This window comes from Nelumbo lutea, chromosome 4 (genome assembly GCF_056320005.1).
Source record: "Nelumbo lutea isolate HS-2025 chromosome 4, American lotus-T2T, whole genome shotgun sequence".
NCBI classification, from domain to species: Eukaryota; Viridiplantae; Streptophyta; class Magnoliopsida; order Proteales; family Nelumbonaceae; genus Nelumbo; species Nelumbo lutea.
In genome coordinates, this window is record NC_142687.1 from 53,999,455 (window position 1) to 54,022,727 (window position 23,273).

The following is a 23,273-nucleotide window of genomic DNA, read 5'->3' on the forward strand; positions in this document are numbered from 1 at the left end:
TGAAATGCACTCAAATTCTCTTACAGTCCCTTTTTTTCTTGATTTTGATGACCTTAAGGAGCAAGTTGACGCTGATCCTTTTTTGGCCAACATTAAGCATGCCATACAACATGATCTGGCTGCCTATCCCGCCTACTCTTTAGTTGGAGATCACCTTTGTTATCATGGTAAATTGGTACTGTCGGCTTCTTCCCCATTTATTCCCCTCTTACTTAAAGAGTTTCATTCTGGAGTTGTGGGAGGTCACGCTGGTATCCGCCGGACATCTGCGAATAGCAGCTGAATTTTATTGGCGGGGGATGAAGCGTTCTGTCCAGGAGTTTGTGCAGGCATGTGATGTGTGTCAACGCATTAAATATGAAGCCATGTCCCCTGCTGGCCTTTTACAACCTTTACCCGTTCCTGAACAGATCTGGGAGGATATTGCTATGGACTTTATTTAGGCTCTTCCTAAGTCGAAGGGATTTGATACAATTATGGTGGTGGTCGATCGTCTCTCCAAGTATGCCCATTTTATCCCTCTTAGTCATCCTTCTCAGCTCTCATGGTTGCTCAGGCCTTCTTGCACAACATAGTCCGTTTACATGGCATTCCCCGATCAATTGTGTCTGATCGTGATAAAGTCTTTATGAGTTTCTTTTGGCACGAGCTTTTTACCCTGCAAGGTTTAGAACTGCGTCGTAGTTCAGCTTACCATCTTTAGACGGATGGACAGTCGGAGGTGGTTAATTGCTGTTTAGAGACTTATTTGTGATGCTTTGCGGCTGATTCCCCCTCCCGCTGATCTTCTTGGATATCATGGGCAGAATGCAGCTATAATACCTCTTTTCACACTGTTGCTGGCATGACACCTTTCAAGGTTGTTTATGGGCGCGATCCTCCTCCATTAATCCGCTATGAGCTTGGCTCTACGGCTAATGCTGATGTTGAAGCTGTTCTCCTTCAGCGAGACGCTATACTTAGGGAGTTGCTTGCTCATCTACACCGTGCACAACAAAAGATGAAAGATTTGACTGATGTGAACCGACGTGATGTGAATTTTGATGTTGGGAATTTGGTGTATGTGCGAGTGCGACCTTATCACTAGCAGTCTCTAGTTTGCCAAGTCAATGAAAAGCTTGCCCCTCATTTTTATGGACCATTTGGTATTGTGGAAAGAATTGGCGTTGTCGCTTATAAACTTCAACTTCCTCCAGATGCAAGGATTCACCCAGTTTTTCATGTCTCGCAACTCACGAAGGCAATTGACAATCATATCTCTTCTCCCGTGATTCCTTCCACTCTGTCTGCTGATATGGAAATGCTTGTGGAACCTGTGGCCGTTCGAGGGGTGCGTCCATCCACTATGCTTGTAGTTACTGGTTCGGAAGTGCTTATCCATTGGCAGGACCTGCCTGATTTTGAAGATTCGCGGGAGCCTTTTGACTTACTTCGAGACCAATTTCCTCATTTTAACCTTGAGGACAAGGTTAGACTTTGGGCAGCGGGTAATGATAGGCTTCCAATTAACTTTACGTATGCCAGGAAAGGGAAAAGGTCAGCTTTCGGCTAAGGGGGGAAATAATTGAACATGGGGGCAATTGTGGCTGGAGGGAATAAGGAGAGTCCTGAGGCTTTTATAGCTATGTCAGTTAGGAATAAGAAGAGTGTGGGCATTTATAACTTGGCCAGCTGGGCATTTATTGAGGGAGTCAGTTATGCTGTAAGAAGAGTATAAGAAGGGGCTTTGGGGGATGGGGGAGGGAGGCTTTTTGTTGAGTGAAGAATACTGTGAGTGATTGGGAGAGCCGGCGGTCTCTCGAAGAACCGACCAACTGTTAATGTTCTTCTTTTCTTCTGAATGAATACCAGTTCCTTTGTTGATGTTCTAGTTGTGTGAATTCTGCTGTGAGTCTGAGAATTGTGTGTCTAGTTTCTGGGACATAACAGAGGCATATACCTCAAGTGTCCGTATGCTTCTAGGCTGCACCTCCAGGCATTTTCTTAGCGCCTCGCGTGGAGGTGTACGCTTCCAATGCCTTTTAAAACACTGATTGATTCTACCAAAAATAACTGAAGGCAAGAAACCAGAGCATACTAAAATATTAAGTCATGATTTTATACATCGTCATCTTCATCTTCATCATCTTGGCCTTGTCTCAAAGTCCCAACAATATGGGGTTGGTGCATGAATCCTGCTTTGCCATTCCATTATGTTCAGTATCATATCCATCAATAAATATTGGCCTTTACATCATTTCTTACTACTCAATCAATGTCCTTTTTGGTCTGCCCTTGGTTCTTCTAGCCTCTTCAACTTGTAAAAATGACTTTTTATTGGTGCTCTAAATGGTCTTCTGTGCACATTCAAACTGTTTTAGTTCACTTACCCTCATTTTATGACATGGGAGCTACTCGTAGGTTTCTTTGAGTAAGTTTATTTTGGTCCTCTCTTTTCTTGTTTTCCCACTTATCCATCTCAAAAATTACATTTCTGCTACACTCATTATTTGGATGTATTGTTTCTTGGATACCCAGAATTCTGCCCCCTAATAACATCGCTGGCCTTATATCTACATCCATGTGATCATTGTATCCTCCATTTTGCCCATCTTGCTCTAAACACAATTGTCAATCTCCCTTTTATGGATTATCCAATCTCATCTGTTTGTATTTTTTCTTTCTTTCTAATGACTTTTTTTTTTTGTTTATCTTCAAAAATAAAATCCAATCCAGGTAACATAGGTGATTACATTGGGAGATCTCTTGGCCTCCAATACTAAGCTACCGTGATTTCCACTAGTATTATTATTTAATTTACATTGCATATATTTTGTTTTAGTTTTACTTGCTTTAAAACCTTATGTTTTTATTGTATTAAAAAAATCTTCTTTTGCATTTTATCCTTCATAGGCTTTTCAATTAGTACTATGTTATCAGCACAACATACACCTTGGACCTCCTGAATTCATCCATGACTAGTGCAAATAAATAAGGGCTACAATGATTCATCAAATGATTGAATGGAAGTTCTAATTTCTAAACTTGTCTGTAATACTCTTTAATTACATGCTCTTCATATTTACTAGAAGTTAATTCAAGCATTGATTTTGGTTTTATATGAATGTTTATTATTTTCTTATTAATTATATACTGTAGTTAATATTCCATTCTATTTTTCCTGGACTTGTTAATATTTTCCAGAATTATACCGGGGACAAGGAAATGCTTGGAAAGTGTGAACAGGTTTGTACTGACTGATTGGGTTAAACTTGGGTGCTCCTAAAATCTGTTAGTTGCTAAAGAATGTTCTGGTCAACAAATATTCCAGTTTTTCTTGGAGCTGATGAAAGTTCCTCGAGTAGAATCCAAGTTACGAGTATTTTCATTTAGAATCAACTTTTCTACTCAGGTATATTCTTGAGTGTGCTGCTGTGCTTTTGTTTTTGGCGACTTTTTTATTCAATTTATTTATTTAGAATCTTGATTTCATCAGGTGAAGGAGTTATGGTCTAACTTAAATATAATTAACAGTGCTGCTAGAGAGGTATGTTTCAAAATTTAGATTTTCAGTTTCTGAAAATCCACATATTTCTATGAGTTACATCTAATATGTAAAAAAAATTCATAGTAGGTAAAAGAGTCTGTGAAGTTGCGCCAGATAATGCAGACAATTCTCACTCTAGGAAATGCATTAAATCAGGGCACAGCACGAGGTAACAGTTCCACACAAAATTTATATTTGATTGTAATGCCAAAATGGTGAATCTCAGTTACAGATTTCCTTGTTTTATTTTGCAGGATCTGCTATAGGATTCAAATTGGACAGTCTTCTCAAATTGTCAGACACACGTGCAAGGAACAATAAGATGACTTTGATGCATTATTTGTGCAAGGTTGAATCTGGAATAATTTACATGTAAAATACATTGATTGGAATTGTGAAAGTTGTGATTTTAGAGAAATTATTGGACTATATGCGTCGTCTCAATGACTATATGCGTCGTCTCAATGACTATATGCATCTCAATCAACACTCATAAAGTCATTGAGACGCATAAAAGTCTGATCTTCTGTACTGGTAGATGTTATTTATGGTGAATATATTGGTGGATTTTATTTATGAGTGACATGCATGGGGTTCTCTCCGATTCTTTATACTGCCTTTTGGGGAAAACCTTGTACTTTAAGTCATTGAGACCTGATGCTGGTAAGCTGTTTGGCAAGCTTTTGCGGGTATTTAATATTTTTCCTGAATATTCATCATTGCTGAGAGGTTTGAGAGATTAGAAAGGACTCCTATGGAGAGGGAAAGTGCTCCACCTCATGAAAGTGAAATGGAGTTTGTGGGCCTGAAAATCACCATTTAGCATTTGACTATATAGAGCTGAAAGAAAGTAGGAAGGTGTTACGGAGGAAGTTATTATAGATAAATATGGGTTGGTGGTCAATAATGCCTGTAACTTAAGAATATTCATATGACCTGTGGTTTCATAGAGTAATTATTTGTGTTCCTGAATTACTGGTGTGATAGAAACTGATGTTGGAAATGATGACAGGGCGAATTTTAGATTACTGCCATGTGAGGGAATTCGCCCAAGTCCTTGTAAGTTGTATAGTGATCAGCCAATTTTCTGAAATCAAAGGTTAATATTATGCAGTGTCCAACTTTTGGACAACCCGTCTTTTAGTGCCAGTAGGAATACATTATATTCTCACAATTAGGGGTGTCACAGATTGTTGTTGGAGCCAAGGATTTGCAGGTATGGGAAAAGATAAAAGGGTTGTGGATTTGTCTTGGCTGGTTGGGTTTGGTTGTTTCTTGTGGCTGTTTTCTTTGGTCAGAAAGCTTGATGTACGAGGTGCTTTTTTATCTTGTTTGGTTGGTGTTTGGTCTGGAGTTGTTATTCGAAGGTTTATTGTTTTTTCCTTTTCTCTTGGCTTACTTCTAGTCACCTTTCTTGCAATCTTCTTTTTTTTCTCTTAATAAATTTTATTCCTAAAAAGAAAGAATAGAGGGAGATATGAGAAGAACTAGGGCCGAAAGCAGTAGAGATCGAGAGTCAGTTTGTCTCTCTAACTGCTGCCTCTTTTATTGATTTACTAATGAAATGACAAATTACACCTTTGCTCTTAACTAAGAAAAGAGATAAATTATATAACATAATATAAGTAAAATACCAACTGTACCCCCGTTGAAGATAAATAGAAAAGAAATAAATAATAGACACTTCAACACTCCCCTTCAAGTTGGAGCACAAATATCATTGAACTCCAACTTGTTACTATATGTTTTGATCTATAGCCATCTTTTCTTCTTTATATGTCAATTATTGGATATTTTAACTTTTTTCTCTTTATTGTTACCATATGTTTTGATTAGACTGAGAATACTCTTTTGTAGTAAGTGTATCATATCAAAGTACTAAGCCAATTACCCAATTGCCAATTTCATGCTGGTTCTTTTAGGAAAAAGATTTTTAAAAAATTATGATGATTTTTTGTGAAATAGTGAAAAGTTTTTAATAATATTAAAAAAATTTAAACTTTAAATATGTAGTTTATCAATGAAATCTGAAATATCGCTGTAATATCTGTAAAATATCGGGGATATATCGCCAAGTATCGTCAATATTGTGAACCATGGTAGATGTCTTTAAACAACATTCTTGCTCAAGACCATATTAAGAGTAGGGGCATACTGATAGCAGGGAGATTTTATATTTATCTATCTGAAGAGAGTGTGATGGACTTGTTTTTTTGGCTGTTGCTCCCAAAATTTGTCTTGGGGCACTATTTTAGCCTTTTCAGCCTTGATATTCAGAAATTTTTGGTTGTTGGCCTGTTCTGAGCGGAAATAGAAGGGAAAATATTGTTCGAAGCTGCATCCCTTTTGCTATTAGCTGGGTAAAATGGAAGGAGAGAAACAGTAGTCTTTGAAGGCATCATAGGAAAGGGTGATTCACTGGGTCATCCTTGGATATTTTCTTGTCATATTCCCATGATGATATTAGAAGGAATTGGAGGGAGGTGGCTTTATCCATTTCACGGAAGAGTAAAGCACAAAAAGATTAGGAACCACCTGAAGACTATTACATAATATTAAATTTTGATGGAAGTAGCTCAGGCAACCCAGGACCTCCAGGCGTGGGAGGTGGTTCCAGGTTAGAAAAAGCAAAATATGAGAAAAAGCACAAGATGGATAAGTGGGAAAAAGAAAAAGATGAGAAAGCAGAGTAATTGTTGAAGGGAACTCTCAAGTGTTGATAGGGTGGCTAAAAGATGAGAAAGCAGCAGTGTGGAGCTATAGAGATGTATTAATGCAAATTAAATGGTTGGCCAGGAATATGATGATTAGATTTCAATGCGTACTCATGTTGACAAATGGCTTGGCTGATACTTTGGCCAAGCAAGAGATAAATAGGGGACATCTGTTTTGGGCTCAGTTGTAATTTTTGTTTTTTTACTCGAGGGAGGTAACATTACCTCCCTGCGGAGAGCTGTTCATGTACATATATTCCTCTTTATATTAATAAATTTGTGTTGTCTATCATTAAAAAGAGTACCTGAGGACCAGTCAGAATGTAGGGAACAAATTGTCTTCTTGAGTGGAAAGAGATTTAGGGAGTGGATTTTGGTCCTACTAGAATTTGAGGGGATAACAAAGGAAGATTACAGATGTGATTTTTGGGCTGTATTTGATCTAGAAGTTGGGACATGAAAGCCTTCTATATGTATATATTTTTTGTTATCTTATTTATGGTGAATCTTTATCACCTCTTGGATGTAGTCTTTTTGTATTAATAAATTCTTTTATTTAATACCAAAAAAATGAACTATATTTTTGTTCTTCAATAACTTGTCATTTAAATACTTCTTTATGTATTATGCTACTGGTTGTTCTCTGTAGTATAAAATCAAATACTCACTATTTATTTTAAAATTTCTGGAATCTTCTTTTTTCATTTTAATATATTTTGGATCCTTTGCTTGTTTGCTTCAAGGTTCAAAATAATGAAATATCAATACGATACGCCCTGTTTCGGGCACATCTTATCGTATCAGGGTTCTAATGCACCTGTTGAAAGAAATGATACACAGAGGTGTATCGATACTTTGAACCTTGGTTTGCTTTGGGTTTTCTGGTATATGATCTTTTTATATCCCTTTTATCTATTATGCTTCTTGTTTTCTTGTTTTTATTTTTACTATACAATCAAATATTTCTAACTTATTTTGATTCTTCCTACATTTGCTATTTTTTCACATGGATCTTAGTTTGTAAGTTTGAATTAATCATTTATTGCCTGTCAATTTTAGCTCCTTGGTGAGAAAATGCCTGAGTTGTTGGACTTTGATAAGGACCTGGTTCATTTGGAAGTAGCATCAAAGGTATGCTAATTTTTCCTATTGTTGAAATTTATCTTCCTGTTTTGCTTAAGTTAATTAGTTGATCCTAGTATCTGTTGATTGTTTCCAATAGCTAATGTATTAATCAAAATGGTTAGATCCAACTGAAGTCTTTAGCTGAAGAAATGCAAGCAGTAAGCAAAGGTCTTGAGAAGGTTGAACAAGAGCTCACTGCCTCAGAAAACGATGGTGCTATCTCTGTGGGCTTTCAAAAGGTGAGTGGAAGTAAAAAATGTATGCATGATTATTTCCAGTATTGTCCTTTATATTTGGTTGCTATTTACTATTCCTTCTCTCAATGTTTTATGTATTTCCACTGTTTGGTTGCCTGGTATTTTGTTACATTAGAAGAAACCCCTTACTTTTTTATGTAAATGAAAAGAAAATAGTGTTAAATAAAAAAGTGAGTATAATAAGTGAAAGGATGGTGAGATAGCAGCCCAAAACAGAGGGATACAATTTGAGCTTCCTTTTCTACAATCTTTTGTTTCTCTTTAGTTTCTTTCCATATTCCCTGGTGGATATCAAACTTACGTTTTTTTCCCTCCTATATGTGTTCCAAAAAATTGGAATTATTTTGTTTAAAGAAACTCTTGATTTTTTTTTTTTTTTTTTTTTTGCGGTAGGAGCTCAAATGATTAAATTGTGAAGGTGTGGAGCAAGATATACTCATGGGTACAACAGTGTTTTGGTGGCACCCTGTATAGCTCATTTTACAATTGTGATTCTCTTTTTTGTAATATGCAGTATGTAATCATTCTCTTCTATAGTGAAGCTTCTTGCTTTGGCTGGGTTCAGTGATTTAAAAGGCACGCCTAGGCGCACAGGCGAGGCGCATAGCGAGGCACATTTTAGGGTATGCGCCTCGCCTAGGTCCTAGGCACAACACTTTCAAAAGGCACACGCCTGGTGTGCCTAGGTTTGTACCTTTTTAAAATTTTACATCTTTATGCTTTTTTTGAACCTAGTGGCTGGTTGTTGTAAAATCATTATTTTTTATGTAATAATTAAGAATTTAAGACCCTGACATGGACTTGTTTGGGCTTGCCTCGGGGGGCATGGTACAAAGGCAGGGTGTAGAATTAGGAATGCAATATATTTTACATCACATTAGCTACTTGAAGTAATGCAAATGAGGAAAAAAGAGATTATAGGTTTTACATGCTTGAAAATACTTTATATGTTTGATTTTATTTTTAAATTTTTAAATTTAAGTTTACATTTTTTATTAATATTATGTTTATTATTTTTTTTTGCATTTTTTGAATTTTCTGACGTTCTTTTATTTTTTAACTTATTTTTTGTATTTTGTGCCTTGCTTCAAAAAGTTGCGTGCGTCGCCTTGCACCTTGCGCCTGTGGTGCAATTTGCCCCTTGCATTTTTTTTGCACCTTGCGCTTTTAAAACACTAGCTAAGTTGTGGTTTTGTTTTCTTTTGTTCTGTTTATTACGATAAAATTTCAAAAAAAAAAATCTAGTTGAAATGGTTGGTAATGAAGAATCGCTAAAGTAGGGGTGTCAATGGGTTGGGTTACATTAGGTGTTGTTATTTTCCAACCCATCCTGACCTATCCTGGAAATTTCTTGGCTTGAACCTAGGTTTTGTATCTTGGCTTGGTTCACAATATTTATTATTTATTTAACAATATATATCATGTACATAATATATTTATATTATATAATATACTATTTATTATATAAAATATAATAAATTTTTTACATTATATAATGCATATACTAATATTTTTTGTTCTATTTTATATGAAATATTTAATATATGTATTATATATATTTACAAATTGACACATGAGTTAACTATCCTTATATGGATGAAGATAGGACCTTCACTCTCAAAATTAGTCGATGTAGGACAATACTCACGATTGGGTGTTGAATGAACATAATTAATTTTTTTATTTGTGTCTTGCTTCATCCAGATACACAGCTGTTCTTGTGCTTTGTGCCTTAGGTGCTTGAAGGCCTTCATGCTTTTCTTGCACAAGTGATTTAGAGATAAATTGATCAGTCTCTTCTACTGATCCTAAAACTACATGAGTTTCACCTGAGAGCATATGCAAGAGGGGACTTTCTGCTTTGATATGCCATCATCCAAGCTTTTGTGTTCTGATACCAACTTGTTTATTTTCCTTGGGAATTAGTATTTGAATATGTAGATAAAAAAGGAGTGAAAAGAGGAAAGGAAGAAAGAAATAGGAGAGCACATGTTTCAGTAGAGAAGAGAAGTGTGAGGCATGAGCCTCCTATTATTTATATCACTTCACATAACAAGATAAAGGATGAGTATACCCCTAGTCTTTTATTCCACATGACAACAACAGACAACCCATTAAACCTTCCGATGTTGTCATCTGAAATTATAAATTCCCTTTCTCTTGAGTCATTCAAGATTAATCGGATCTTCTGTTGTCATCTGGTAGGTCTGGTAGAAATCAACGGAAATATAATACAGATAAAAGAGAAGAGAAGCAGTGTTTGTGAGAGAATAGAAGTGCCTTTCTCTTGAGTCATTTTTTTTTTTTGAGAAAAAGTTAACCAGATTTCATTGATAGAGACAAGAAGTACATGAGCAGATGTACTAAAAGAGAAAACAGCAGAAATACAAAATTACAAGGGGGGAAGCTTCTTGCTGTATAAATTTTCTAGGTTTGCTCCCAATTTAGCTAATCCATCTGCAATATGATTCATCTCCCTCGGGATCCACTTCAGATTAACATTCAAATGTTCCAGGGAGTCTCTTGCCTCTGACAGATAATGACTCAACCTCCATGGGCCCCCCTCCTTCTCTTTCAGCCATTTGATGGTATTAGCTGAGTCTCCTACTATGGATATTTTCTCAATGCTCAGGTTTTTTATTATTCTGATACCAGTGAGGGCTGCCATCACTTCAGCCTTTGGTAAGTCTGTAATACCTAATGGACCACTAAACGTCCAACAAATCAGTCCCTGTTCATCCCTCAAATTTCCACCTATCCCAGCTTTGCATGGTTTGCCTGCAGCACTCCCATCAAAATTTAGAATCATCCCTGCTTCAATATGAGGAAGCTGAAGACTTTTGGTTGGTTGAGGGTGATTTGGGAGAAGTAAGATCGATTGGATATTTCTGTTAAGATCATTAAGGGATAGGTCTTGAAACATCTCAGTGTTAGCGGCCCATGAGTTACAACAGAAGAAGATATCTGAGATTAGATCCTCTAGAGATCTAGATCTGTTTTCAAAAATACGCCTGTTTCTTTCCTCCCAAATTCCCCACAAGACTGCATGAACCACAGTTTGCCAATACACTTTACCTCTTCTGCTCAATCCTGATCCATACCACTGGTTGAGGAACTCCTGAATGTGTTTGGGAGAGACCCAACTGTAGCCTAACAGGTTTAAGAAATGCCACCATATCGTTTGAGAAAAACTACAATGAATGAGTAGATGATCTGCTGATTCCCCTTCTCTTAGGCAAGGCACACATACATAAGGAGAGATATAAGACCTTCCCTGGCTTTTCTTCTGAAGAAGGTCACAAGTGTTTATTCTCTGCAGACACGCTTCCCAAACAAAAAAACAGATTCTTAGAGGAATATGACTGCTCCAAATGTAAGTCTTGGAATAGACAAGCTAGATGCACGCTCAATTAAATGTGTCTTCCTTGGATACTCTCGGACTCAAAAAGGGTACAAATGTTATAATCCCATTACCCAAAAGTGCTATGTCTACCCTGATGTCACCTTTTTTGAGTCTGTACCCTTCTTCTCAAGTCCTGAAGCTCCTTCGTCTCCACCCTTACTTCCTATTCCTCTTCTTGTCAGTGATCTAGTTCCAGATGCTGTTGTTGGAGTAGACTCATCACCTCATCTAGTGCAGATCACCACCGAACGACCACCGATCCGACAAGTGTATACATGTCGAACGACACCGGCCCCTCCTCCAGCTTCTACCTCATATGTGGATCCTCTCATGGCTCCTATTGCTGAACCTTCAGATCCTAACCTACCCATTGCCTTACGGAAAGGTAAACGCAATTCTACCCTCCATCCCATTTCCAATTTTGTTTCATTATCTCGTCTTTCTACCTCACACCACCACTTTGTTTCACCTTTGTCCTCTATTTCCCTACCTAACAATGTTCAAGAAGCTCTTAGTTCACCTGGATGGCGGCGGGCAATGGAGGAGGAACTTTCTGCTCTTCAACATACTCAAACGTGGGAACTTACTACTGTCCCACCTAGTAAGCATGCTGTGGGCTGTAAATGGGTGTATACTGTGAAATACTTGCCAGATGGTAGTGTGGAGCGTCTGAAGGCCAGACTTGTTGCTAAAGGTTACTCCATACACTCACAGTTGTATGGAGTGGACTACACAGAGACATTCTCTCCGGTGGCTAAGATTGGTTTTATTCGTGTACTAATTTCCCTGGCAGTTATGTATGATTGGCCTCTGTTTCAGCTTGACATAAAAAATGCCTTCCTCCATGGTGATCTGGTGGAGGAGGTATATATGGAGCAACCACCTGGGTTTATTGCTCAGGGGGAGGATGGTAAGGTGTGCAGATTGAAGAAGGCAATTTATGGGTTGAAGCAATCACCATGTGCTTGGTTCAGGAAGTTCAGCGAAGTGGTGAAGAGTTTTGGAATGAAGCAATGCCAGGTTGACCACTCAGTGTTCAGCTATGACTCAGAAGCTGGAAAGATCTTATTAGTGGTCTATGTGGATGATATTGTCACTACTGGCAGTGATAAATTGGGGATTGGCAAACTAATGGTATTTCTGCAAAATCGTTTTCAAACAAAAGACCTTGGAACATTAAAGTATTTTTGGGAATAGAAGTTGCCAGGTCAAAACAAGGTGTAAATCTATGCCAAAGGAAATATGTTCTTGATCTATTGGAAGAAACAGGATTGTTAGGTGCAAAACCGGTTGAGACTCCTATGGAACCAAATGTTAAGTTGAGCAGTGATACAAGAGAAGTATTTGAGGATCCTGGAAGGTATAGACGACTAGTGGGAAAGTTGAACTATCTGACTATTACGAGACCCGATATCTCCTTTGTAGTCAGTGTGGTGAGCCAATTCATGCAGAACCCTCGTATACCTCACTGGGATGCAGTTCTTAGAATTGTAAGGTATCTGAAAGGAGCTCCAGGCTGTGGGCTATTGTATAAACCAGGAGGAAAACTTGAAGTAGTTGGGTATACAGATGCAGACTAGGTAGGTTTAGTGAATGACAGAAGATCTACTACAGGCTATTGCACATTTCTTGGAGGAAACCTTGTGACATGGAAGAGTAAAAAGCAGGCGGTTGTGGCCAGAAGCAGTGCTGAAGCCGAGTATAGGGCCATGGCACACACTACCTGTGAATTAGTGTGGTTGAGGAATCTCCTAAAAGAAATTGGGTTTCACATGGATAAACCTATGAGATTGTACTGTGACAATCAAGCTGCACTCCATATCTCATCCAACCTTGTCTTTCATGAGAGAACAAAGCACATAGAGGTTGATTGCCACTTTGTGAGGGAGAAGGTTCTTGCTGGAGAGATAAATACAGAACATGTGGGCTCGAATGATTAGTGGGCAGATTTGTTTACAAAAGCTCTAAGCTCAGGGAAAGTGAACTACCTATGTTACAAGTTGGGATTATATGACATATATTCTCCAGCTTGAGGGGGAGTGTTAAAGTGAGCCGAATAGGGGTAGTTTAGTCATCTTATTAGAGTACTCTGCCCCACACTTAAGTATGGGCAATTTAGTCTTTGTAAAGGTTATTAGAATCTAATAAAGATTAAGGGGGTCGACTGTATGGGTAGTCCATCAGATTTCGACAGACCCTTATTTTCTTTCTTCTTCTCTTCTTCTTCCTCTTCTTCTTCCTTCTCTTTCTGGTTCGAGTTATTGTTGCAGCATTCGAAACAACCTGGCTTAACTGATGATTACTGTCCCACCCATTTGCATTTGTTCCATACTTGCTAGAGATGACAGCTCCCCAAAGAGTATCAGATTCAGCAGGGAACCTCCAAAGCCATTTGCTCAAGAGAGAGATGTTCTTGTCTTTTAAATGCCCAACTCCCAATCCTCCCTCCTTCAACTTACACACTTGGTCCCAACTTTCCAGGTGATTTCTGTTCTCCCCTCCATCCCAAGGGAAATTTCTTTGGATTTTCTCCAAGTCTCACTTTTGGAGGAATTTTGAAGACAGAAAAGTAATAAGTTGGTAAGTTTGCTAGAGAGGCCTTTAGGAGAATCAGTCTACCCCCTTTTGATAGGTAACATTTTTTCCAAGAGGCTAATTTCCTTTCATATTTCTCCACCACTGGATCCCAGAAATTTAGAGATCTTGGGGAGGCTTTCCACTTTACAATTCAGAACCTCTTTAATATTCTCTATGAGACTTTCTTCGACTGAGTTAATCGGAATAATGTTGGATTTGCTGAAATTAACCCTTAACCAGGTAATTGATTCAAAAGCTTCAATCACCCTCTTCACGTTTGAGATATTTTCCAAGGATGCATCCAAGAGTCTTGGCTTTGTCAAATAACAAGTTGAAGATACCCATCACTAAGGTAAAGAGGAGAGGAGAGAGAGGGCAACCTTGTCTAAATCCTCGACTTGCCTTAAAGTAGCCCTTAGATTCTCCATTTAGAAGCATTGAAAACCAGGATGGTCCAATACATCCTTTGATCCAACTGATCCATCTCCTGTTGAAACTTCTCAGACTCAAGCAGTCCAAGATACATTCCCAATCAACTTTATCATAAGCCTTTTCAAGGTCTAACTTGACTAGAACCCCTGGCAGTCCGCTAGCCTTTCTGTCTTCTACACACTCATTTGCAATTAAGATACTATCCACAATTTGTCTTCCTTTCACAAAGGCAAACTGATTTGGAGAGATCAAATCTTGCAACACTTCTTTCAGTCTTCTTGCTTGAACTTTGGCCAAGATTTTATACACACGTCCAACTAAGCTTATCGGTCAAAAGTCCTTCACTTCCAAAACTCCCCCTTTCTTTGGGACTTTGGGAATAAGCACAGAAAGGCTGAATTTAGGCCTTTGTGTACTATGGCTGAGGAGTGGAAATCTCTAAAGAATGATAGGAGATCTTCTTTGACAATATCCCAGCATTTTTGGAAAAAGAATAAAGGGAATCCATCAGGGCCAGGTGCCCTGTCTCCATCCATGCTAAAGACTGCCTTTTTTATTTCCAACTCTTCAAAATTTCTTTCCAACCAATCTTTCTTCTCAACCGACAAAGTTGAACCCTCCCAAGTTTCCAATCTGAGATTGCACAAGCTATCCTTAGAGAGTATAGTCTTAAAAAAACGAGAGGAAGACTTCAGTTATTTCTTCAGGATTTTGCACTTCTCTTTGATTCACTCTATACTTGGAAATGTGGTTTTTTCTTCTTCTCCCTGAGGCATACTCATGGAAAAATCTAGTGTTATTGTCTCCTTCTTTCAGCCATTGCACTCTAGATCTCTGCCTCCAGTAGATTTCCTCTTTCCGGATTAAGACTTCCCAAGATTTCCTCAGTTCAGCTCTTCTTCTTCTGCCTGAATCATCTAATTTTGCTCCTTTGTACCCAATTCATCCAATTCCATAAGCAACTTCCTTTTGTCATCTTCTCCAGCCTTGAACTGTTCTTTCCCCCAAGATTTCAATTACCTCTTCATGAATTTAAGTTTCTGTGACAATCTAAAACCAGCCCAACCCTCTGCTTCGCACTCCTCCCACCATCCAGCTACCAGCTCCTTGAAGTCCTTATGACATGCCCACCATTTTTCAAGTCTGAAAGGGGGCTTTCCTTTTAGGATTGGATCTGTAGTCAACTTAATGGGCCAGTTGTCTGAAATACAGCGATGACAAAGATCTTGAGAAAGGTTGGGAAATCTTTCCATCCAACCTTGACTCTTGAGATAAGAGTAACTTGTCTAGTCTGCAGCTAATAGTGTTTTCCTGCTTATTTGACCAGGTAAATAGACCATTCTTGAGAGGGATGTCACATAAATTGTGTCTGGAAATGAAGCTAGAGAAATTTCTCATACTTCTTGTTGCAGCTCTACCATTAGAATGTTCATTGCTGAATCTGATTACATTGAAATCTCCAGATACACACCACGGAATGTCTTCATCCTCATGCAAGGAGTCTAATTCCCCCCAAAATCTTTCTCTCTCTGACGGAGAGTTAGGACCATATACCCCTGTTAGAATCCAATTTAGCCCATCTTTTGTGTTGGTGAATAAGATTGAGGCTGAGAACTCTCCCTTGTCAATTTCCAGTCCAGATAGCTCATCTTCCTTCCAAGCCATAATAATTCCACCAGATGCTCCTGCTGCGGGAACAACTACCCGTTTCCTTCCCCTTATCCCTCAAATAGGTTTTATAAGTTTTCTGTCTACTACCTCTTTCTTCGACTCCTGGAGGATGATAATGTCTGGATTTTCTCTTTTAAGAGTTTCCTTCACTAGAGCCCTTTTGGTTTGGCCTCCCAATCCCCTAACATCCCAGCTTAGGACTTTCATTGGTGTTCTTTTAAGGAAGTTCCCTTATCCAATCTGTTATCTCCTACAATCCGGTCCCTTAGGCTCCATTGCAGTCTTTGAAATTTTCTTTTGGAGCTCTTTTTTTTTCTCTTTTTTGTTGTAATCCTTTGCCTTTAAGGTTAAAGTTCTCCCCTAAACCCCGTTTATCTCCAACTTCCCCTCTTCTTCCAATTCCTAGAGACCTCATGAGATTCACTGTTGCTGGATCCTCTGAAACCTTCCTTTCTGAGCTGTTTGGCTCAGATGTCTGACAATCTGCTTCTTGCTGAGGGTGGGACAGTTCTCCATTTGAACTTGAAAGACAAGGGATAGATACAAAACAAGGAGAACCTTTAGAGAAAACAAAAACTTGGGATTTATTCAAACCAATGGTAGAAGGGGCGAGGGAAGTCCTTGAAGACGTTCGGCTGGAATGGCACGAATTGGAATGGCAGGGTGGTGATTCTCTTCCTTGTCTGTGATTAAGACTACCCGAATCTGAAGCTTTTCCATAATCCGGGTTCACCAGTTGGACTTGTTCAAGAATCTCCACACTTCCCCATATCTCCTTCCCTGCAAATAATTTGTGAGCCCTTTGAAAAGCTTTCTCTTGAGGATCATCTTCACTTTCTATTTCATAAGGACTGTCATCATCACTCGAATCAGCTTCTTCATAGTCGGAAGATTCATCAAGGTTGGTTGAAGGTGTTGGAGCTCTGTACACATTTCCTTTACCCTTACCAAAGCCAGGTGGGGTTTTCGGCACTGGTTGTCTAGAGAAAGAGGGGGTCTCTGGTGGGCTTAATTGAGGAGGATCCAGTTTCACAGAAGGGCTATGGGCCTCCGGAAGGGAGCCCAAAATCTCAAAGTTGTTAACTATCGGGTCGGGTGGGTTGGGTTCTTGGGAAGAAACTTTGGATGATTCTTTATAAGGGGATGGGAAGACTTTCTAGCTCCTGACTTCCTTTTAAAACCCTGTTCCTCTCTAACCTTAATATGGAAACTTCTTGCCCGAGAGTTTGCTCTGCTTCCTGCTGCCTGCTTGTCTTCTCTGTTACGGTTCCTGTCTGCGCTAGCATGCGTTTGGGCAAAGTTGGGGAAGGTGCCACATGGTAGAGAGCCGTTGGAACGATTCCACTCGGTTTGAGGAGGAAACTTGTTCGTCTTCTCCGCCTCTAGGGAGAGGTAGAACCAGACGTTGTCCATGAGAGGAATAGACCTGGGGATAGCATGGACCCCCCTACTTCTAATTTTAATTCTGGCATATTTCAGATTGAGGAAATTCAGCGAGTCACGATCCACTTTTTCCAAGCCACCGCACAGTTCTCCTATTAGCAAGAAAGTCTCCATCGTCCAGAGGTGGAACGGGAGACCTCGAAATCTTATCCAACCGTTGAAGTTCAGGGAGCCTGGAGCTGCGTTTACCGCCGGTCACCACCTTTCTAGCTTTACCCATTCCCCATATACTGGAACTAGTTCCTATTTCGCCCATGCCCGAACCAACTCTTCAGAGGGGGCGAAACCCACAACTTTGTCTTCTTCGAACGGAGAAAGTTCCAACAGGACGTCGGAGTGCAAACTTGCAGACAGACCAAGTTCTCTGTCTTTCCAACTCAAGGGATGAGGCTTGGAACAAACAAATGCAAACTTCCAGTTTTCGAAAGGTATGTCGTGATGGGCGACGGAAATGAAGGCAGAACCTCTTGCCCTGATGATTCTACATTTGGTGTCTAGGGGAGGAAAGAGGTTCTATGAAAGGTCTTTGGTCCCATAAAAAGGTCTGTTGAAACAGAACAAATTTAACAACTGAACGAAGTTCCTCCAACTGCTGACTGATAGTTCTTCAGGGATACAAACGCTTCTAGATCTTTCTGAATTTTCCTAGCTACACAGGCAAATGAACCCACCCCATTTATTTTCTTTTGACTGTAATAGAAGAACTCTTCCTTTTGAAATTGGCTTCCTATCTGCTGTAGTTCGTTGTTGCTTTCCTACAATCTCTTGGAGAAAAGTTCTAATCTAAAGAAGATCCTCCTGCTACAGTATGACTTGAGACCAGGCACCCCTACCTCTTTCAATCAAAGCAAACTCTTCCTCTTGGTTACCTTCTCTACATTCTAATTCAAAGGTCTTTGAACCAATTGCTAAAAGTCTTCCTTCCATTTTGACTTGTTCCTTCATTAACTCACTGAGATTTGTTGCCGGGCGCCGGTGTTCACAGTCTCCGGTAAGGATTCACCGACGGCTTAGATGCTCTTCATCGTCGGCGGCAACGTTCGTCAAGAAAGCAATGAATTGTATCGGCAGAGAAACCCACGGCTTAGATGCTCTTAATCGATTCCTATTACACTTTTATTTTCATAGTTTTTTTTAAATATTTTTGGTAACAAACTGGGGCACTCCTATTCTTCTGAAACAGGGCTGCACCTCAACTTTCTAAATATTTTCTTGTATTTTTTGCACTATTTTTTAATAATGTTTATTTTGGAATGAAACAGGGGCTTTGCCCCCTTATTTTTCTCCTTTTTCGCTGCATTCAACCTTGTTATTGGCCTGAAACAGGGTTTTTGCCCCTTAAACACATTCTAATCATCCACTTATTTTCTTATTTTTTAAGAAATTCTTTTTTCTCTTTTTCTCACTGCATTTCTTTTTTAGTTGTCCTGGTACAGGTTATTAAGCATTGAAATTAATATATTTAAATGATGCATTTATGTTGATATTTTTATGTTTTATATGAAATTTATAATTAGTTACTCATTTGAATGGTTTTATTGCTAATAGGTTACTCAGGTATGTTGGTTAGTGTAAAAAAACTAATAAAGTAGTTTTGGAGAAGTAGGGACCCTAAGATTTTAAGCTTTCAGATTCCATCGCCTAGGCACCTGCCTAGTTGACTCGCCTAGTTGTCTTGACAACTATGGTTACTCCAGCCCAGTTCTCCTTTGCAATATCGACCTACGAAATTTTTTTTCCAATATGTGGTAACATAAAATTGCACCCAAGACATCACCATGTAATTTTCCTGCACCCACTTGGAAGGATTTGTATTCGGTTTCTTCTCCTCCCCAGTAATATACCCCAATTTTCCATGTGCACCAATAGCCATCTTGTCTGATTGTGCCCATTATAGATAGTCTGTACCATCCAATTTAACTGCGACAATAATCCTTGATCCAAATGGGTCACCAACACTTCCTCCTCAAAGCCTGGGTCACTAGTTGATTTTTGTTTAGCACTATAACCCTTCATATAAACTCTATCAATTTAAAAGGCACATAAAAAACACTCGAAAAGGGATCAAATTCATAAAAAAGGATGTGGTCTTTTCTGGGAGTTGAAAACCCAACCTGGAGAGAATTGTCCCTTCCCGTGGAAGGAGAGAAAAGAGAGAAACCCAAATCGATCTCTCCATGAGTCTCAGAAAGAGCCAGAAATTGAACCATCCTCTATAGAAACTCCTTAAGTATCCAAAAAAACCTAGCACCCTTCACCAGGTCAAAATAAAGCTTCCCACCCAACTAGGACTCTTCCCGTCACTCCAGTTCTTCCTGATTTTGATGCCTAAACACAAATCACCCTCCTGATGACTGTACCCCACCAAAAAAATCAAAGAACTGGGCTATCCAGATGTGTACAAAGACTCCAGTTCCCTCATGCAATCGGCTGATCTAGGGCTGCATGGATGTGCTTCAAGGAGACCTAACTAGGCTCTGATACCAAGTAGAAATCAACAGAAATATAAAACAGATATAAAAGAGAAGAGAAGAGAGAATGAAGAAAAGAAGAGAAGCCAATAAATCTGGCTGCCCCCCTCTCATTAACTTTTATACTTAAAATAAAAGGTGTGTACAAAGACAAGAATACCCTTAATAGGGTGGCTGGTGCTTACAACTTAAAAAGAAATAAAAACTTCTACTCTAATAACTTCTAATAAATAATCTGTGGTCCCGGCTAACTAAATAAACAAAAATAAATAAGAAATAAAGATATCAAAGGTGAAATTGATTCAATGACAGCAAAATCCTCAAGAATTAGCAAAAATGTTTCAGGTATATATTGTTTGGATGGAATTTCTCTGATCTTGTTTCAATTTGCATGATCTAGAATCACAAAGAATGTGCATAAGCTTGCTGCCAAGTGCAGGTTGCGAAATTTTAAGAGTATTTTCAGTCCACCATCTTACTGGGTTAGTACTGCAATTGAGTCAAGCTAACCATGTTTATATGCTTGTCTCACCAAATATTTCCAAGTTTGACCTTGGCTCATTGGCATTAGGTCCATTCTGGTTCAAATGTGGAACCCATAACTCAAGAATGCCATATTTACTAAATGAGACAAAAACAAGAATATAAGTTTTTCATTTATTGTATATAATACATTAATTATATACAGGTATTCTATATTTATAGGGAACACACACTATATATTCAACAATCCAAATAAGCCAAGCTATGATGCAATTTGGCACTTCCTCAACTTAGGCAGAATCAGCTAAGGAAGTTTAAATAGATTTCTGGTAGCTTGCATGCCTAAACTTTAGCTCAGATTCATAGTTTTCAAGGCGCCAACTGCCAAGGTGAGGCTAGGTGACAAGGGGGGCGCCTTGTTGCCTAGTCGACTAGGCGATGGATTTTTTTTTAAGTAAAAACATGTATCTTAGGGTAGTTCCCTAGGTTCCATAATCATATTTCCTTAATAAATATCCATAATTTTCATAAGAAAAGTATAAACTTCATGTGTATAGACAATCAGCATATTCCAACATATTCATGAAAAGAAAAAGAAGAAATCGTATATACACACAAAATTAGTAAAGAAAAAGAAGAAAATGTGTTGAATGGACAACATTTTATGTTCTTCCTTACTTATTGGTTCAGGTTTTGAAGTCTTTGAGGGTTCAATACAACATTTAGCAATGTTAGTGTTGATTAAACCCTAACAAATAAGAAAATAATAAAAAGAAATTAGTATATAAGCACACAAAATGGATATTTTAGTTTTAAAATGTTTATTTTATAATTATAACCTCAAAAAATTAAGAACATAAAGGTTTTTTATAACACGCTATAGAAAACTTCTTGGCGATTAGGCAAGGCGAGCCTCCAGGGGCGCCTTGCCGCCTAGGTGTCGCCTTGACAACTATGCTCAGGTTAGATCATGGAAGCCCTGCCAACTCATTATTGTAGCCCTGTTCAGGTCTTCATTGTTCTGGTCCATAAATTTATTTATTTTATTGTAGCCCTGTTTTGTCATGTAGTTATCTTTGCTTTTACTTACTTTTTTAGCATATAGGACCTTTCAGAGTGAAAACATCCAAAACTTCTTTTCAGGCTTTAAAGAATTTTCTTGATACTGCTGAAGCTGAAGTGAGGTCACTTATATCCTTGTATTCTGAAGTGGTGAGTCCATAAACTGAGTTGCTTCACATTATGAAAATTTGGTCAATTATTAATTTTTATTTGATTGTATTATCTTGTAGGGAAGGAATGCCGATTCCTTATCTCAATATTTTGGGGAAGATCCAGCTCGGTGTCCCTTTGAGCAAGGTTTGTTGTATATATGTACACACACGTACAGACACACTCAAGTGAATTCACTTCACCACTTCAAATAGATATTTTTTGCATCTTAGTTTGTACTTTGTGGACATTCTTTCATTTAAATGCTCAATGTGTTCCATTTGCAAGAATTACTGATGGTTGGGTAACACTACTGTAGGGCTGCAAGTGGTCAGATTGAATCAGATATGCATAGATCCCAAATTAATTCCTCAATATTCAGATTCAAGTTTTTTCTTACCTGTTGCTTTTAGATTGAATTTGGTATTTTTTTAGTGATGGTTAACTAAAAAATTTATTAATGCTGTTAAAAGGAGAATAGCAATCTTGCACCCCAAGGAGGTGGTTAGCCTTGACTAACACCCTCCTGCATACAGAAAACATAATCTTTTACATGGCCTCAAAACATACTGTCACTCATAGCTTCTTGTTTTTCCAACCCATTTACAAACTGTGGAATCCAAGTTACAATTGCTCTGAGGTCCTCTAGAATGTTTTTTTTTCAGTATCTATATTTCCATGAGATCTCAGAAATTCCATCCAGTTACAACTTTTGAATCCTGTACAATAACCAGTCTTCTGAAATTTAAAGTCTTCACCTTTCTTGTTGTGCAGAGTTTTAATGTACTGTACTATTATAGTCCTTGTTATATACTACATATTATTTTATTTCTTTTCTTTCAGCCTTGTAAAGGCTTTCTTGAAATTGAACATATCTTTAATAGAGGACTCTTAGGGGGTGGATGTTGATCATTCTATTGACACCCCTGAACTTGTGTGTGTTCTTCCTATTCGAACTGCTAGTAATTGAACATCATTATACCATGATGGTATAAGAGCAGGTTACTTCAGTTTGAATCCAGGGATCTGGAAGGGTTGTTCGATGAGTGTTTGAACTATTTTCAATCACAGGTTTGACGTCTTTCTGAAGTATGTTTTGATCACCCCAAGAAGTTACTGTTTTCCTGGAAAAGGCACTTAACAGGTTGGTGTTCTCTCATTTTTGCTCGATCGGTTGATCCAATCAACCTTGGCTCTTAGATCTGGTGTTGCCCTAGAGCCCTCTATCATCTTCTTTGACTGTTCAAATTTCAGATTGGTTTTGAAGTGTTTTTGATCCATTTTCTTGTTTGACAGCCCTAGAACTTATCTTCTTTGGACTGCCAACACTGGAACCTTGGTTTTGGGGTGTGGAAGTTTCATTTTGAATTCTATGTTGAAGGAAAAGGTTTGGAAGGATATCTGAATGGAACGTTTACTAACCAGCTGAGACTGATGTGAAGGCATTTTTTATGAGTCTGATGTGAAGGAATTTCAGCAATGAAAACTAGATTCTTAGCTCAATAGAGTCTAATATTGTTGTACCTGAGAGTGGATGAAGAGCACAAATGAGACGTATTCTTATTTGTAGATGGTTTATCATCAACCGAATATGTCTAGGAAGTATTGAAGACACAGCAGCATCATGTATGTTTTCTTGATCTATGGGTTGAATATGAGTCAATCCATATTGATCCTTCTGATTCATCTAAACGTGTAAGTATATTAAAAACATTCTGAAAAGAGAAAGGTGAATCAATTTCTAATGAGGCTTAGACATGAATATGAGAGGGTGAACATGGTTCAAATCTTGGAAACAGCTTCTATATGTGCAGGGGTATGGCTGCATACATCTGTTCCTCCTCAGGCCCCGCATTGGTGGGAGCCTTGTGCACTGGGCTGCCCTTAATATTTTGAGCAGAGGTACTCTTACAGACTTGAGATTCTGTGTTGGGAAAATTATTGAGGGAGGAGACTAGA

The 23,273-nt window shown here is 38.4% G+C and overlaps 1 protein-coding gene across 6 annotated transcripts in view; it reads left to right on the forward strand.

The window, feature by feature from the left end:
- AFH14 (Formin Homology 14) overlaps window positions 1-23,273 on the forward strand; it is an 89,675-nt gene that overhangs the window by 48,764 nt on the left and 17,638 nt on the right. For 4 of the 6 annotated variants that reach the window (XR_016113236.1, XR_016113237.1, XM_088986070.1 and 1 more), the window contains 9 exons: window positions 3,184-3,225; window positions 3,311-3,391; window positions 3,476-3,526; window positions 3,614-3,695; window positions 3,781-3,875; window positions 7,300-7,371; window positions 7,488-7,604; window positions 21,246-21,314; window positions 21,395-21,461. Coding sequence is in view for 2 of the 6 variants with exons in the window: in XM_088986070.1 (XP_088842196.1) it covers window positions 3,184-3,225; window positions 3,311-3,391; window positions 3,476-3,526; window positions 3,614-3,695; window positions 3,781-3,875; window positions 7,300-7,371; window positions 7,488-7,604; window positions 21,246-21,314; window positions 21,395-21,461 (676 nt within the window). In the remaining 4 variants the exon portion in view is untranslated. Of the gene's footprint in view, window positions 1-3,183; window positions 3,226-3,310; window positions 3,392-3,475; window positions 3,527-3,610; window positions 3,696-3,780; window positions 3,876-7,299; window positions 7,372-7,487; window positions 7,605-21,245; window positions 21,315-21,394; window positions 21,462-23,273 lie in introns of all 6 variants that reach the window. The other 2 variants (XR_016113238.1, XR_016113239.1) reach the window with 1 other exon arrangement.